This window comes from Orycteropus afer, unplaced genomic scaffold, assembly GCF_000298275.1.
Source record: "Orycteropus afer afer isolate SDZICR_OR568_19922 unplaced genomic scaffold, OryAfe1.0 scaffold00402, whole genome shotgun sequence".
In the NCBI taxonomy this organism is placed as follows: Eukaryota; Metazoa; Chordata; class Mammalia; order Tubulidentata; family Orycteropodidae; genus Orycteropus; species Orycteropus afer.
Window position 1 is genome coordinate 752119 of NW_006921989.1, and position 12969 is coordinate 765087.

Consider the following 12969-nt stretch of genomic DNA (forward strand, 5'->3'; position numbering starts at 1 on the left):
ATATAAAAAAAAAAAAAAATCTGGTGGAATGGGCGGAGGCGGTGTTCAAACCAGCGGTTCCATTTCTTGGAAGCCCGCTCTCGGTTCCTAATCTGAGCGGCCCGCCTCGGTTTCCACAGAAACAGTTTCGCCCGCCAATAAATGTCACCAGCAGTGCCGCCTCACGTGATCATTCGCCTGCGCCGGAAGTGAGCGGCGCGGCGCCGGAAGCAGCGGTCAGAGGCAACCTCGTGGAGGAGAAGGCGGCATGGGGCGGCCCAAGCGGGTGAGGCGCTGCGGCCGCCGAGGCGGGAAGTGTGGACGAGTCCCTCGCGGAGGCCGCGTCCTTCACCTCTCGCTTCTCGCCCCCGCAGTCCCGGCACCAGAAGCGCGCACGCGCCCAGGCGCAGCTCCGCAACCTCGAGGCCTATGCCGCACAGCCGCACTCGTTCGTGTTCACGCGGGGTCGCGCTGGTCGCGGCGTACGGCAGCTTAGCCTGGACGTGCGGCGGGTAATGGAGCCTCTCACCGCCACCCGCCTGCAGGTCGGCAGCATCCAGCACCCCGCCACCCACCCTTGGCCCCGTACTGCGGTCCTGGCATCCCCCACGGAGCCGCGCGAGGCCTCAGTCTTCCGGAATGGAGAAGGGGCATCTTTTGGGGAGCATGGCCCCCGCCTTGCAGGGCTTTGTGTGGATGCGGCGAAGTTGCCCGGATTGAACGCACCTAGCTTGAGGCTTGACTGTGCCTAAGCCTGGTGGTTAAGAATGTCCTCTCAAGTTGACAAAGCTGGGTGGGAGACTTGGCTTCTCCCAACATTTTCGAACAAGTTACTTGACATCGCTGCCCCCATGTCTGTAAAATGTTAAATAGTGAGCAGGTGGCAGAGGCAGAATTCAGATTCATATCCGATTGGCTGTAGGGCCCAAGAGTGTCAGACTTCTGGGCTGGTTGGAAGAGTTAAATGCAAGAAATGGCATAACATGATCTCTGAGTGGCAGCTTGTTGCTTAATAAGAGATACTACTCATTGTTCTACTTTGCTCTCTTTAATCTTCAGGTTCGGAAGAAGAACTCGCTGAAGGACTGTGTGGCAGTGGCTGGACCCCTCGGTGTCACACACTTCTTGATCTTGAGCAAAACAGAGACCAACATCTACCTTGTGAGTGGAAGCCCACGCCCCTCACCTCACCCCCCAGTTCCCTGCCTCCCCAGTTCTCATGATGAACCCACGTGCCTCTGAGCTGCCATGATTCTGGCTTCAAAGTAAACGCTCTGAAGAGATGGGGCAGATTCTTGGGCTTCCTGCTCCCTAGCAGGACCTCCCCACCCTCACGGGCTCCTTTCTTCTGCAGAAGCTGATGCGCCTCCCAGGAGGGCCCACCTTGACCTTCCGAGTCAACAAGGTGAAGCAGGAGTGGGGGTGGTACGAGGACTGTGTGGGGCAGGAGTCGAGCTTGAGGGGTGGCCCCAGGCACACATAGTTGGCAGTCACCACTCCTTACTCTGCCCTGCAGTACACACTGGTGCGTGACGTGGTCTCCTCGCTGCGCCGGCACCGCATGCATGAGCAGCAGTTTGCCCACCCACCTCTCCTGGTGCTGAACAGTTTTGGCCCCCACGGCATGCACGTGAAGCTCATGGCCACCATGTTCCAGAACCTGTTTCCCTCCATCAATGTGCACAAGGTGAACTGAGTCTGGCATGACAGCAGGTGTGGGTGGATGGGGCGGGCAGGAGACACCACTTGCCTTTGGATGGATCACTGGGGCCTCACTTCGTAGCACGAAGGCTAAGAGCACCCACTTAAGGCTGCACTGAGTGTTGAGGTCAAATCCCACCACGTGTTCTGTGACACTGGGCAGGAGGCTACCCAGCGAGCCCACCTCCTCATCTGGCAGCCGGAAAACAATGCTGAAGATGCTTTGGTTTCGTGAGCATGCGTCAAGCACTGGTCTGGGCAATGTAGTGCATGTTGTCGCAACCCTACATTACAAAGAGAAAATGAGATTGACTGAGACAAAGTTGCTTATCTGAGGTTAGATGCTGACCCCCAGGTACCCAGTGGGCCCAGATTTTAGTCACGGCTGCAGCAGCCCCCATGGTGCTAGCAGCACCTACCTTGCTGCCAGGCTCCTGGACGATGCGGTGTGAGGTGAGGCTTGCCTGGTCTTGGGCTGCAGCACACGTGAGGCCTGTGCAGCTCACGTGGCACCATGCCCCTCCCCCTCCTTCCCAGGTAAACCTGAACACCATCAAGCGCTGCCTCCTCATCAACTACAACCCCGATTCCCAGGAGCTGGATTTCCGGCATTAGTGAGTGCGGGGGGCTGGGGAGGGCAGGGTGCCTGTGGCTTCGAGTGCGGCTGATGACGACATTGCTGCTGAGACTTTGTGATTGCTAAGTCTCAAAGTAAACGCTCTGACGCCCTCTGGAAGGAGTGGGGGGTCTGACTTCCCACGTCACCTCCCCTAACGCCCTTCCCTGCACACTCCGGCCCTACAGTAGCATCAAAGTCGTTCCTGTGGGCGCAAGTCGCGGCATGAAGAAGCTTCTTCAGGAGAAGTTCCCCAACATGAGCCGTCTGCAGGACATCAGTGAGCTGCTGGCCACGTGAGGAGGGCTCAGGGTGGGGGAACCACAGTCCAGGGGACCCCAGAGCTGTCCTGGGAGCCTGGGAGCCCCTGCTGAGCCCCAAGTGTCCCCTGCACAGGGGCGCAGGGTTGTCAGAGAGTGAGGCAGAGCCCGATGGCGAGCACAACATTACAGAGCTACCCCAGGCTGTTGCTGGGCGAGGCAACATGCAGGCCCAGCAGAGCGCCGTGCGGCTCACTGAGGTGAGACCCAGCCTGGGTGGGCCTTGGGGTGAGGGTGATTTTCTAGACAGCCCCCAGCCCCCAGGAAGCACCGAGGCTTTCTCCACGCCCCCCAGATTGGTCCTCGGATGCTGCTGCAGCTCATCAAGATCCAGGAGGGTGTCGGAGAGGGGAACGTGTTATTCCACAGCTTCGGTGAGCATGGGCTCGGGTTGTTGGGGGAGGGCTGCGTCTGAGACCATCAGAGAAGAGTTGGGAGGCGCTGTGGGCACGTGGGACTTGGCAACCATTTACTTCCCACTCAGTGCACAAGACAGAAGAGGAACTGCGGGCTATCCTGGCAGCCAAGGAGGAGAGGCTGCGGCTAAAAGCCCAGAGGCAGGAGCAGCAGGCCCACAATGTGCAGCGCAAGCGGGAGCAGCGAGAGGCTCATAAGTGTGTGGTGGGGGAGGTGGGATGGGGCCAGGGCCCAGGTGCAGGCTGATGCACTGAGGGACACCCCCTCCCCCAGGAAGAAGAGCGTGGCGGGCATGAAGAGGACACGGGCAGAGGCTGGCGGAGACAGCGATGCAGAGGACCCCGGGGCTCCACCAGAGGCAGAGGGGACTGGCCCACCTGAGGAGGAGGAGGATGAAGCCGAGTATTTCCGCCAGGCAGTGGGCGAGGAGCCTGATGAGGGTACGTGATGGGTCGGTGCATCAGGGCATTGAGGCAGTGTGCCCCTGGGCGCTGAGGCCCTGACCCTTCACTCCCTGCAGACATGTTCCCCCGGGTGGTGAAGCGGAGACAGACAGCCAGGCCGCCACATAAGAAGCAGCGGGTAAAGAAGGATCGGAGGCCAGACCGAGGTGGTGACTGGAGGCCTCCAAAGCACAAGGACGGTTCCCGAGGAGCCCAGGCCAAGCTTGGGCCCAGAGGGGCTGCCCGGGGCCGCACACAGCGCCACGCACGGCCACCGAAGAGAGCCTGAGTCCTAGCCAGGTGGAATGCCCCAAATTGGGGTCCTGAGATGCTGCGCTGGGGCTCCCACCAGGCTCCAGGTCAGCCTTCTGTTTCCTTTCGTAAAGGAGCATTTTCCCTAATTTCACCCGCACAATAAATGATTGATAGTTGCCATGAGTCTCTCTGGGAAGTTGAGTGGGGGGTGTCCACAGAGGCCTGGGGCAGCAGCACCTGGGAAACTGACCGGTTTCTGCCCCAAGCCTGAAAGAAATCATTTTACAGATAAGGGTGGTGACAGGTGAGATCTCACCAGTCTTGTGGCTCAGGGTACTGTGCCCCTCCCCAGAGGCCACAGGTCTCTTGCTGGAGGGCTGAGACCCGGAGGTGTGACCTGCTGCTAGCGGAAGGGAGGGAGGCAGGCGGTGCCCCAACCCGCTCTGCAGGCTGAGGGTGGAGCCCCTGGGGAGGGAGGAGCTAGCCTCACTGCTGGTTACTCAGAGGAGCCAGGGACAGCGTGGGGCGTGGACCTGGACATGGGCTCTGCAGCAGCTGGTGAAGGTGAGTGCTGTGTGGTTGGATCAGGGAACGTGTCCACCTGGCCCCGCAGTGGGGCTGGCAGCTCCTGGAGGTGGCGGTGTGATGGGATTGCACAGATTGTCTAGACAACCACTTCCTCCTAGAGCCCCACAGCCAAGCGATGGCATTGACAGGGCGGAGGGCTGGTTTCAGGGCTTTGTGCATGTCAGAGTTGAGTACATGAGAGGAAATGGACTCCAGGGCTCAAGCTCCCACACACTTGTGTTCTGGGCACTGGGGGAGTGGGAGTGAGGAGACCTGCCCTTCCCCTCCCAACTCATGAAGCACAGATCCTAGCAGGGGTGTTTGTGAGGAAATGAATATGGATTTTCCTTAGTGACCAGATAGGGAAACGAGCAGGAAAAGGGAACAGGAGAGTTCCTGGGTAGAGCTACAACCTGAGGGTGATCAGAGCAGACCTCTTCCAAACCGGATTAGAGACCTGGAGGAGGTGGGGGAGGGTGCCCTAAGGCAACTGGGGCAGAGGGAAGAGCCAGTGCAAAGGCCCTGAGGAAGGAGCTTGCCTAAGGAGCAGCCTGGGACTGGTGTGGCTGTAGGCAGTCGTGCAGAGCGGGGGAAAATGAGAGGAGGAAGTGGGAGGAATGCGGTCCCCAGACGGGACATGGCAGTGACTAGTGAGGAGAGCGCCATGAGGGTCTGAGCAGGGAAGGGTCACCTCACAGGCACAAATAGTGGAGGGTGGAAGCTGAGGATGTGGGGTCAGCACCAACCGATGGGACAGTGAGGTCTAGGCCAGTTTCTGAATAGAGCTGGTGGCACTCAGGTTGGGCTGGGCATCTGTGAGGACCCTAGTGTCAGGGCCACCTCATCCCTGGGCACCGCCTCTAGGCTCCTGCTACTGTATCCTAGGCTTGCTGGGTGACATGCTTCTGGTGAGCACAGTGACCCTCTAACTTACCCCAGCAGGCTCTTAGGGTGCAGGACCCAGGAAGGGCCTAGTGGTGTCAACTGAGGGAAGTCTCTGGTTTGGGACTTAGAACCTGTCTGGGCCTGGGTTTCTGGCTCTAATGAGACACTGGAGCCCCTTCCAGGGCGTGGATGTGGCAAGATGCAGGCAAAGGGCTCTGGGAAGCCCCAGCACTCAGTAGGTGTGAAGGACAGGTCCCGCTGCAGATGGGCTGGGTGGCCAGAGCCACGCAGAGGCAGAACACGGCTCACTCCCTGACACCCTGTGCCCACAGGTGTGCCATCCTGCCCACCCAACTTCTTGACAGCTGCAGAAACGGTCCTCAACAGTATCCAAGAGGACTTTCTATGGCCCGTGTTGGTGGCCGAGTTCCTAGTGGCCACGACCGGCAATGGCCTGGCCCTGTACCGCTTCATTACACGGGAGCAGCGCCCCTGGCACCCAGCAGTGGTCTTCTCGGCCCAGCTGGCGATCAGCGACCTGCTGTATGCCCTGACCCTGCCTCCACTGGCTGCCTACTTCTACCCGCCCAAGAACTGGCGTTACGGGGAGGCTGCGTGCCTCCTGGAGCGCTTCCTCTTCACCTGCAACCTGTTGGGCAGCATCATCTTCATCACCTGCATCAGCCTAAACCGCTACCTGGGAATCGTGCACCCCTTCTTCACCCGCAGCCACCTGCGGCCCAAGCACGCCTGGGTGGTCAGCGCTGCTGGCTGGGCCCTGGCGGCCCTGCTTGCCGCACCCAAGTTCAGATTCTCTGGCCTGAAGGAGTGTACCAATGGGTCGGCAGCCTGTTTCAAGTGTCTGGGTACAGCGGATAACAGCCATCTCGAGGCATATTGGGCCTACAGCCTGGCCCTGGCTTGCCTGGGCTGTGGCCTGCCACTGCTGCTCACCCTGGCAGCCTATGGGGCTCTGGGCCGGGCCATGCTGCGCAGCCACAGCATGAAGGCGGCTGAGAAGCTGCATGTGGCAGTGCTGGTGGCCAGCGGCGTGGTCCTTTATGCCACCTCCTATGTGCCCTACCACGTCACGCATGTGCTCAACGTGCACGCCCGCCAGCGCTGGAACGCCCAGTGCCCAGACTTTAGGAACGAGGCCCAGGCCCAGGCGGCTCTGGACAAGCGGTCCTACGTGGGCTACCAGGTCATGCGGGTGCTCATGCCCCTGGCCATCTGCATCCACCCACTGCTCTACATGGCTGTGGTGCCCAGTCTGAACTGCTGCTGCCACGGCTGCCCTAGATGCAAGAAGGAAAGAGCCCCAGCGGTCCCCGAGATCCCCATCCAAGCACTGCCCCTTAATGTAACAGCCACCCCTGAGACCTCGAAGCCCTGAGCCGATCCCGTGATCTGGCCTATCAAGCTTCTGCCTTGCCACAAGGCGCTGAAGGCACAGCTGCCACTTCCCCCAAAGGCCTGCGGTCAGGCAGGTGAGAATGGTTAGAGCCAAAGCCACTCAAGCGCGTTTCCTGTTTGGCTCAGTACAGACCCAGGGCAGCTAGCCAACCCGTGGTGGGGCGGGGAGGGGGCTGGCCCCACATGCTGAAGGAAAGAGGGGCTGGCTCTGCACGCCGTAGTGGGAGGCCCGGCAGGCACAGGACGTGGCAACTGAAAATAAACGGAGCACATGCAGGGTGAGCTGAGTATCTTTTATTGTCCTTGGAGTCCTGCTTTTGGAAGTTGCTTCCTGCTGCCAGAGGTGCCAGGGCCAGGGCCAGAGGTCCCAGGGCCAGGGCCCGAGCAGCAGCCATGGCGGCAGCTGGCTTAGTTGGTTGATGGCCTGGGAAGGGAAAGAAGAGGTAGGTAGGAAGGTCGTGTGGGGACTTGGGACCCTGAAGCGAATCCCAAGATCCTCTGCACTGACTGGAGCCGGGGCGGGGGCGGGGGGCACGTACAGCACAGGAGCCAGACTGACGGACAGGTCACTAGGCTGACGGCCTTGTGCCCCTCTGAGAGAGAAAAAGGATCATAAACGGACACAACACAAACAGGCCACGAGGATGATTACGTTGAAGCTGAGCCCACAAAGGCCCAAGTATCCTCTGCAGCCACTGTGACAAAGGTGGGGGAGGGAGGACAGGGAACGTGGCAGGGCAGGGGTCTTACTTGGCCCACTCGACGTTGAGGATGAGGTGGTCATAGCCAAAGCCGGACACCCCAGCAATGGCACGGGCGGCGTCCTCACGGCGGTGAAAGCTGATGAAGGCAAAGCCCTGAGGGGAAGAACGAGGTCAGGCAGGCTCGGGGCTGAGCCGAGGCAGATGACCGGCTGCCCACTCCTGTGGCTCCAGCCCACCTTGGACTGGCCTGTGGTCTTGTCCTTTGCCAGGTAGATGCGGGAGATGGAGCCAAAGGGCCGGAAGAGTTCCTGAAGGTCGGTCTCTCGTGTGTCCTCAGACAGGTTGGTGACACGGATGGTGGCATTGTCATCAGCTGGGCAAGCAAGGAGAGTCGGCTCTCAGGGAAAAGCCCCACCAGGCCACGCATGCACGTGGGATAATTACAGATGCTGGGAGGTGCCTGGCTGGCTGGCGTCGGGCATCCCCACACTCACCTCTGCGGTTAGGCTGCATGGACTCCCCACGGCGGCTGGCCCCGTCCCGTAGGCTTGGTGGCACATATTTCCCAGTCTTGCTCTGGGTGGCCTGCACTGGCTCTAGCTCTGGAGATCAAAACCACTGTCAAAGGGAGCCCCCATCCTGACACCGACTGCGGGACAAACCTGCCCAGGGTGCTGTGGTGCTGGCCCCGACTTGCCCTGGCACTGCCTGCCAAGCCACAGGCATCTGGGCTGTTCCCTCTGAGGACCAGAGCTGCAGTGGCCATGGTGACACCCAGGCAAGAACCCACAGAGGTGAGCGTGGTCTAACACACCCACAGTCACACACCTCACAGGTCCCACATACACAGCAGGTGACAGGGCACCTCATACCCAAGTCCTGATGATCAGACACAAGATCACCATCAGCAAATCATGCCATGGACACACTGAAGGACATATATTACGGATGTCAGTACACGAACATACATACATGCAAGTGTGCGCGCACACACACGCAGCAGATATGTTGTTGTTGTTGTTGTTATGTGCCGTTGAGTCGGCCCCGACTCATAGCGACCCCTCCTTGGGTTTCTGAGGCAGTATCACTACGGAAGTAGGATTGCCCAACCTTCCTTCCGAGGAGTGGCTGGTGGGTTTGAACCGCCAGCCTTCTGGTTAGCAGTCAAGCGCCTTAGGCACTATGCAGACAGATATAGGCACAATCAAATCAGGACAGGCGTTAAGTCACCAATAGAACCAGAGCTGGCAAGTCTCACGCATGTAGGCGATAACCACTGGTAGAATGGTTACGCACACACAGATGTGCATGAGGAGTTCTGACAGTTAACAGCAGGGACACTCACACCCTTTACCAAGAAGAGATAGGCACTCATTCCCTGCACTCACATCCCACCCACTGCACAAACAGGGACTGTCAGGTGACAGCCACAAAGAAGACAGCCACCAGCCAGACAGCCGGTGATGACCATGCCTCCCTGGCCAGATGGGTCCCCAGCCCCAGCACCTCCAGGCAGCTTCTCCTTCTCGCCAGTGGACAGGCCCAGCTGTTCGGCCAGCTCCTTCTGCATAGGCCCCAGGGTGTCCTTGTAGGGACAGCGGGTAGTCCAGTGGTCACCCTTGCAGATACGGCAGGACACAATTTTCTGGCCCTTGAGTTTGTTCATTGGGTCTTCCTCCTCCTGACAGTTCAGGTCCTGGTCGGGGCAGGTGCAGGCAGCTCAGAAGAGAGTTGTCATACCCTACTACTGCCAACCTGGGTACCAGCCCCATTCTGTTACCCACTTTACCTCTTTGCTGGTGATGAATGTCATGGAGACATCGTCGCTGACAGTGGTGGTGGCCACATTGGGCCCTGGTGGGTCAAACTCCGAGTTCCCAAACTTCTTCCAGTTCTGGAGTCAGGGCAGGATAGAAGACAGGTCAGGGCTCCAATGCCGGCAGACAGACCTAGAAAACCCACCCCTAGGGCATATGGGCCAAGGACCCATCATCCACCCCCCCATGTGCCCCACAAACGGTGGTAACAACTGTTCCTGTTTCCTGAGTGCATGCCGGGCCGTGGCTTCACACTAGCTCAAGAAAACAGAGGCAGCTCTCGGCCCCAGGTTCCAGATGAGAAAACAGAGGCTCTGATGGGGAAACAGCTACACAGCTGACAAGTCCTACTGGGGCCTATGCGGGCTGGTGAACTTCACTGACTCCCACTGGGGAAGCAGCGTTCAGGCGTGGTTCACAGCAGGTATGCAGGGGTCACCCCAACCATGAGAGGCCTTGAGTTAAACAACCAGAGCCTCGGCTTCCTCCCTATAAAATGAGGGCCACAAAAGGTTGCTGCTGTTGTTGTTATGTGCCAGGTGGGTTTGAACCGCCAGCCTTCTGGTTAGCAGTCAAGTGCCTTAGGCACTATGCTACCAGAGCTCCCCAAATGGTTGCTATGGGGACCTAATAACACCATATTCCCTTGGCATGGAGTCCGACACATAGAAAGTACTCAGAAAATTGTGCTGAACATATTTATTGTTATTGCTTCCAGGAGCACTTAGCCACCGTCAACGGGTGCTGCTCTGACCACTTCAGGAGGGCTTGGCTCTTTTCATCCTGGTACACAAGCGAAGAGGAAAAAGTACCTAACCCCACTAACTGCTGCACCCTGGACTTTTCAGGGCCTGTGGTAGTTAAGGTTATGTCAACTTGGCTGGGCGTGGTTTTGAGTGGCTGGGCAGGGGGATGTAGTTACATTCCCCATGGTGAGATTAGTTATCAACTCCATGGTGGAATCTACTGGAACAGCTGAGTAGCTGCCTTAGGGCTGTGGTCCGCTTCCTGTACGTGAGAAGCAGCGCTGAGAGACGGCTGCAGCTTTTGGCACGCCTGAATCCCGCACGTAGCCGAGTCGTTATTCAGCAGCCTCCCATCTTGTCTGCCAATCTTGGGACTCTTAATGGCTTGGAATCAACAGCCTGCCGTGTGGTTTGGTAATACTAGCACTGTGCCTTTTTACTTGTCAACCTTTGGTTTGTCAGCCTCAGCCGCCAACAGCTGCCTGAGTAAAGAAAGCCTCCAGCTTCAGTGGGCCAGGAGCAAGAGGCAGGGCTGAAGCCCAAGGCTGAGGGGCTTTCATCCAGCCTCTAGAGCCCAGCACTCTGAACTTGGACTCCTAGCCTCCAAAACTGTAAGAGAATAAACTTGTTTGTTGAAGCCATTCCACCTGTGGTACTTCTGTTAGCACGGCACAGGAGGACCAAAACAGGGCCCCAAGAGAGTGCAAACACCCACAGGCCTCAGTTCTGTGTCAGTAAAATAAGTAAAAATAGTTAAAACTCCACCTCAGGAAACAAAGGCACTGGGAAAAAGGACTCCCAATACCTCTGGGTCAGCACTGAGGTAGTTCCAAAAACAGGGGGAGGAGGGTCTCACCTTCCTCCTTGCGACAGCCTTGGAGGCCTTCCGGGTCTCAATCCTGAAAGTGCGGACAATCTGTGGAAGGTAGAATAGAGTTGGGCTTCCTGTGTCCCAAGGTTCCTTGGATCGCCTCACTAAGCCCATCCCCCTCCACCATTTCATCCCAGCCCAAGCGCCCCCAAGCACTAGGGCACCCACCTCCTCCACCAGCCTCACCTTGAACTTCTTCCCATCCTCGTCTATCTTATACTCAGTCACTGTCTTGATATTTCCATTGATGACCTCCTTAGGAGGTGGCAGTGGAGCTGAGAGAGAGGAAGGGTGGTGAGGGCAGCCAAGCCCTAAGCCTGGTAACAAGGATCAGAATGGGCAGGGGGCCATGGGGAGGATGCAGTGCACGTGCAGAGTGGAGGCTGTGACTCACCTCCTGGCAGAAGCTCCGGCTCTGGGCTGGTGTCACCAGTGGCCAGAGGGATCCCCTTAAGGAGCTCGCTGGTGACGCATTTGTCTGTGAGAGAGTGTGTGGGGAGGAGGGGTCAGTCTGAGGGGCCAAAGCCCAAGCTGAGATGAAGGGTACCTTTAGGATGACATCCACACCAGGAGCAGAGGAAGGCGGATCACTGGGCAAGAAGCGCCTCAGAGCAGCTGTGCAGGGGCCAGGGGCTGTTTTCATCAACCTCAGGCAGCCGCAGAGGGTAAAGGATCCCCGGGCCAGAGCAAAGACCTACAACTGTGAGCCCCACGGGCGTGTGGCATGAAGGTGGGGAGCAGGCCAGAAAGACCTCCGGGAGCTAGTACAAAGCCAGGAGACTTGGTGTTACAATCTCCTCCCCCAGAGTGTGGGAGCAGCTGTGAGAACGATCGGACGGTGGCACGAGGAAGGGGCTGGCCACTGTAAGCACCGGTAGCAAGAGGCTGAGACTGGCCCTGATAAGGGCGTCGTGGGAGCAGGGGCCGGTTGTGATGGAGGCCGTGGGGTCTGACCGCGGTGCCGCAGCGGTGGTGGTAGGGACTGGAGCAGAAGACAGTGATCGGGCTGGGGGCCGGCTGCAGTAACCTGGGGCGTACTCACCGTCCTCTCCCTCTTCCTCCACCTGGTCAGCCCAGCTGGGCTTCGAACTGCGGAAACAAGTTTACGGGGAGTGGATGGAGTCAACAATGCCGAGTTTCCAAGGCCGCGGCGCATCCCACCCCCACAAAACTCCCCCAAGCCCACAAACTGTCTCCTCGGGTTCCCCTCCGCGACCCCCACACTCACTCAAAGTCTCCCGCCGGCATTGCAAAATCTTATCCACGCAGCTCTGGCCCCGGCCAGAAAGCGGAAGTGGAAGGAGAACAAGACTTCCGGTTCCGCCGCCTAGAGCAGCCCGACTGCTTACCCCACAGCGCCCCCTGCGGAAGGAGGCAGAGACGCCGACTACGTGCGTTACTGGGCGTTAGTACCTAGCGGGAGTCAGGTTGGACAGGGGTGTGTCTCAGGATTTATGTAATCTACTTTTTACTAAAAGGTGAATTTTAAATAATAACAACAAAACCCATTTATTGAGCGCATACTGTAGGCCAGGCACTGTGAGTAGGATTTCCATTTTATTGCCGAAAAAAACAAGACTTAGAGAGGTGAGAGGGTCTTTGCTGAGGCCGTTCCCTTTGCCTGCGCTGTTCTTTCTTTTCTAGGAGGGCTTTCCTGATTGCGACGTTTAGGCTTCTTCAACCAGTCTCCTTTGTTTTCTTTGTAGCATTCTTAGCTCTTGGTAACAACTTGATTCATTTACTTGTTTATCCCTCTAGTACAGACATTCTCAATGAGAGAAATAGTGCCTCTTATGGGGCGGAAATTGGTTCTCTAGAGTAAAAAGCCTGTTAGGTTCCCTCAAGATAATAGAATTAAACACTGCCTGGTCCACCATCCTCACAAGCATTGCTAAGTTTGAGCCCATTGTTGCAGCCACTGTGTCAATTCATCTAATTGAGGATCTTGCTTTTTCACTGACCTAGCTACCCAGCATGATGTCCTTCACCAGGGTTTGGTGACTCCTGATAACATCTCCAAGATGTGTGAGACTAAAGTCTTGCTGTCCTTACTTCTAAGGAGCATTCTGGCTGTTCTTCCAGGACAGATTTGTTCCTTCTTCTGGCAGTCCATGGTGTTCTCAATATTCGTCACCAACACCATAATTCAAATCAATCAACTCTTCTTCCATTTTCCTTATTCATTGTCCAGCTTTTGCATGTATGTCAGGCAGCCGAAAATACCATGGCTTC

At 57.7% G+C, this 12969-nt stretch overlaps 2 protein-coding genes and 2 non-coding genes across 4 annotated transcripts; 3 read left to right on the plus strand and 1 right to left on the minus strand.

Annotated features, from left to right (window-relative positions):
- The first annotated feature begins 359 nt into the window (after positions 1–359).
- Positions 360–6579, plus strand: LOC103207924 (suppressor of SWI4 1 homolog). Its single transcript, XM_007953625.2, has 13 exons — positions 360–524; positions 1039–1140; positions 1334–1384; positions 1496–1666; positions 2218–2294; positions 2485–2592; positions 2693–2816; positions 2912–2990; positions 3101–3230; positions 3307–3473; positions 3554–3759; positions 4181–4295; positions 5516–6579. The coding sequence occupies exons 1-13, from the start codon at positions 495–497 to the stop codon at positions 6577–6579; spliced, it is 2424 nt and encodes an 807-aa protein (XP_007951816.2). The 5' UTR covers positions 360–494.
- On the plus strand, positions 1187–1273 carry LOC122151357. Its single transcript, XR_006164118.1, has one exon. It is a non-coding gene; the product is annotated as a small nucleolar RNA SNORD105 (small nucleolar RNA).
- On the plus strand, positions 2335–2414 carry LOC122151358. The gene has a single exon (XR_006164119.1). It is a non-coding gene; the product is annotated as a small nucleolar RNA U105B (small nucleolar RNA).
- Positions 6580–6601: 22 nt separating the features above from the next.
- EIF3G (eukaryotic translation initiation factor 3 subunit G) lies at positions 6602–11985 on the minus strand. Its single transcript, XM_042782644.1, has 12 exons — positions 11966–11985; positions 11780–11826; positions 11132–11215; positions 10924–11012; positions 10723–10782; positions 9093–9197; positions 8810–8999; positions 7798–7905; positions 7540–7676; positions 7350–7456; positions 7139–7192; positions 6602–6659 (listed from the first exon to the last, which is right to left on the minus strand). Exons 1-12 carry the CDS (start codon positions 11983–11985, stop codon positions 6602–6604), a joined length of 1059 nt encoding a protein of 352 aa, XP_042638578.1.
- Between the last annotated feature and the right edge of the window lie 984 nt (positions 11986–12969).

Coding starts and splice junctions, on each gene's coding strand:
- EIF3G (XM_042782644.1), bottom strand. CDS start 11,985: ATGCCGGCGGGAGACTTTGA. Junction 9,198..10,722: donor AGGCTGTCGCAAGGAGGAAG/GTGAGACCCTCC, acceptor CCCTGACTCCAG/AACTGGAAGAAGTTTGGGAA. Junction 7,193..7,349: donor CTCAACGTCGAGTGGGCCAA/GTAAGACCCCTG, acceptor TTTCTCTCTCAG/AGGGGCACAAGGCCGTCAGC.
- LOC103207924 (XM_007953625.2), top strand. CDS start 495: ATGGAGCCTCTCACCGCCACCCGCCTGCAG. Junction 1,385..1,495: donor TGACCTTCCGAGTCAACAAG/GTGAAGCAGGAG, acceptor TCTGCCCTGCAG/TACACACTGGTGCGTGACGT. Junction 4,296..5,515: donor CTCTGCAGCAGCTGGTGAAG/GTGAGTGCTGTG, acceptor CTGTGCCCACAG/GTGTGCCATCCTGCCCACCC.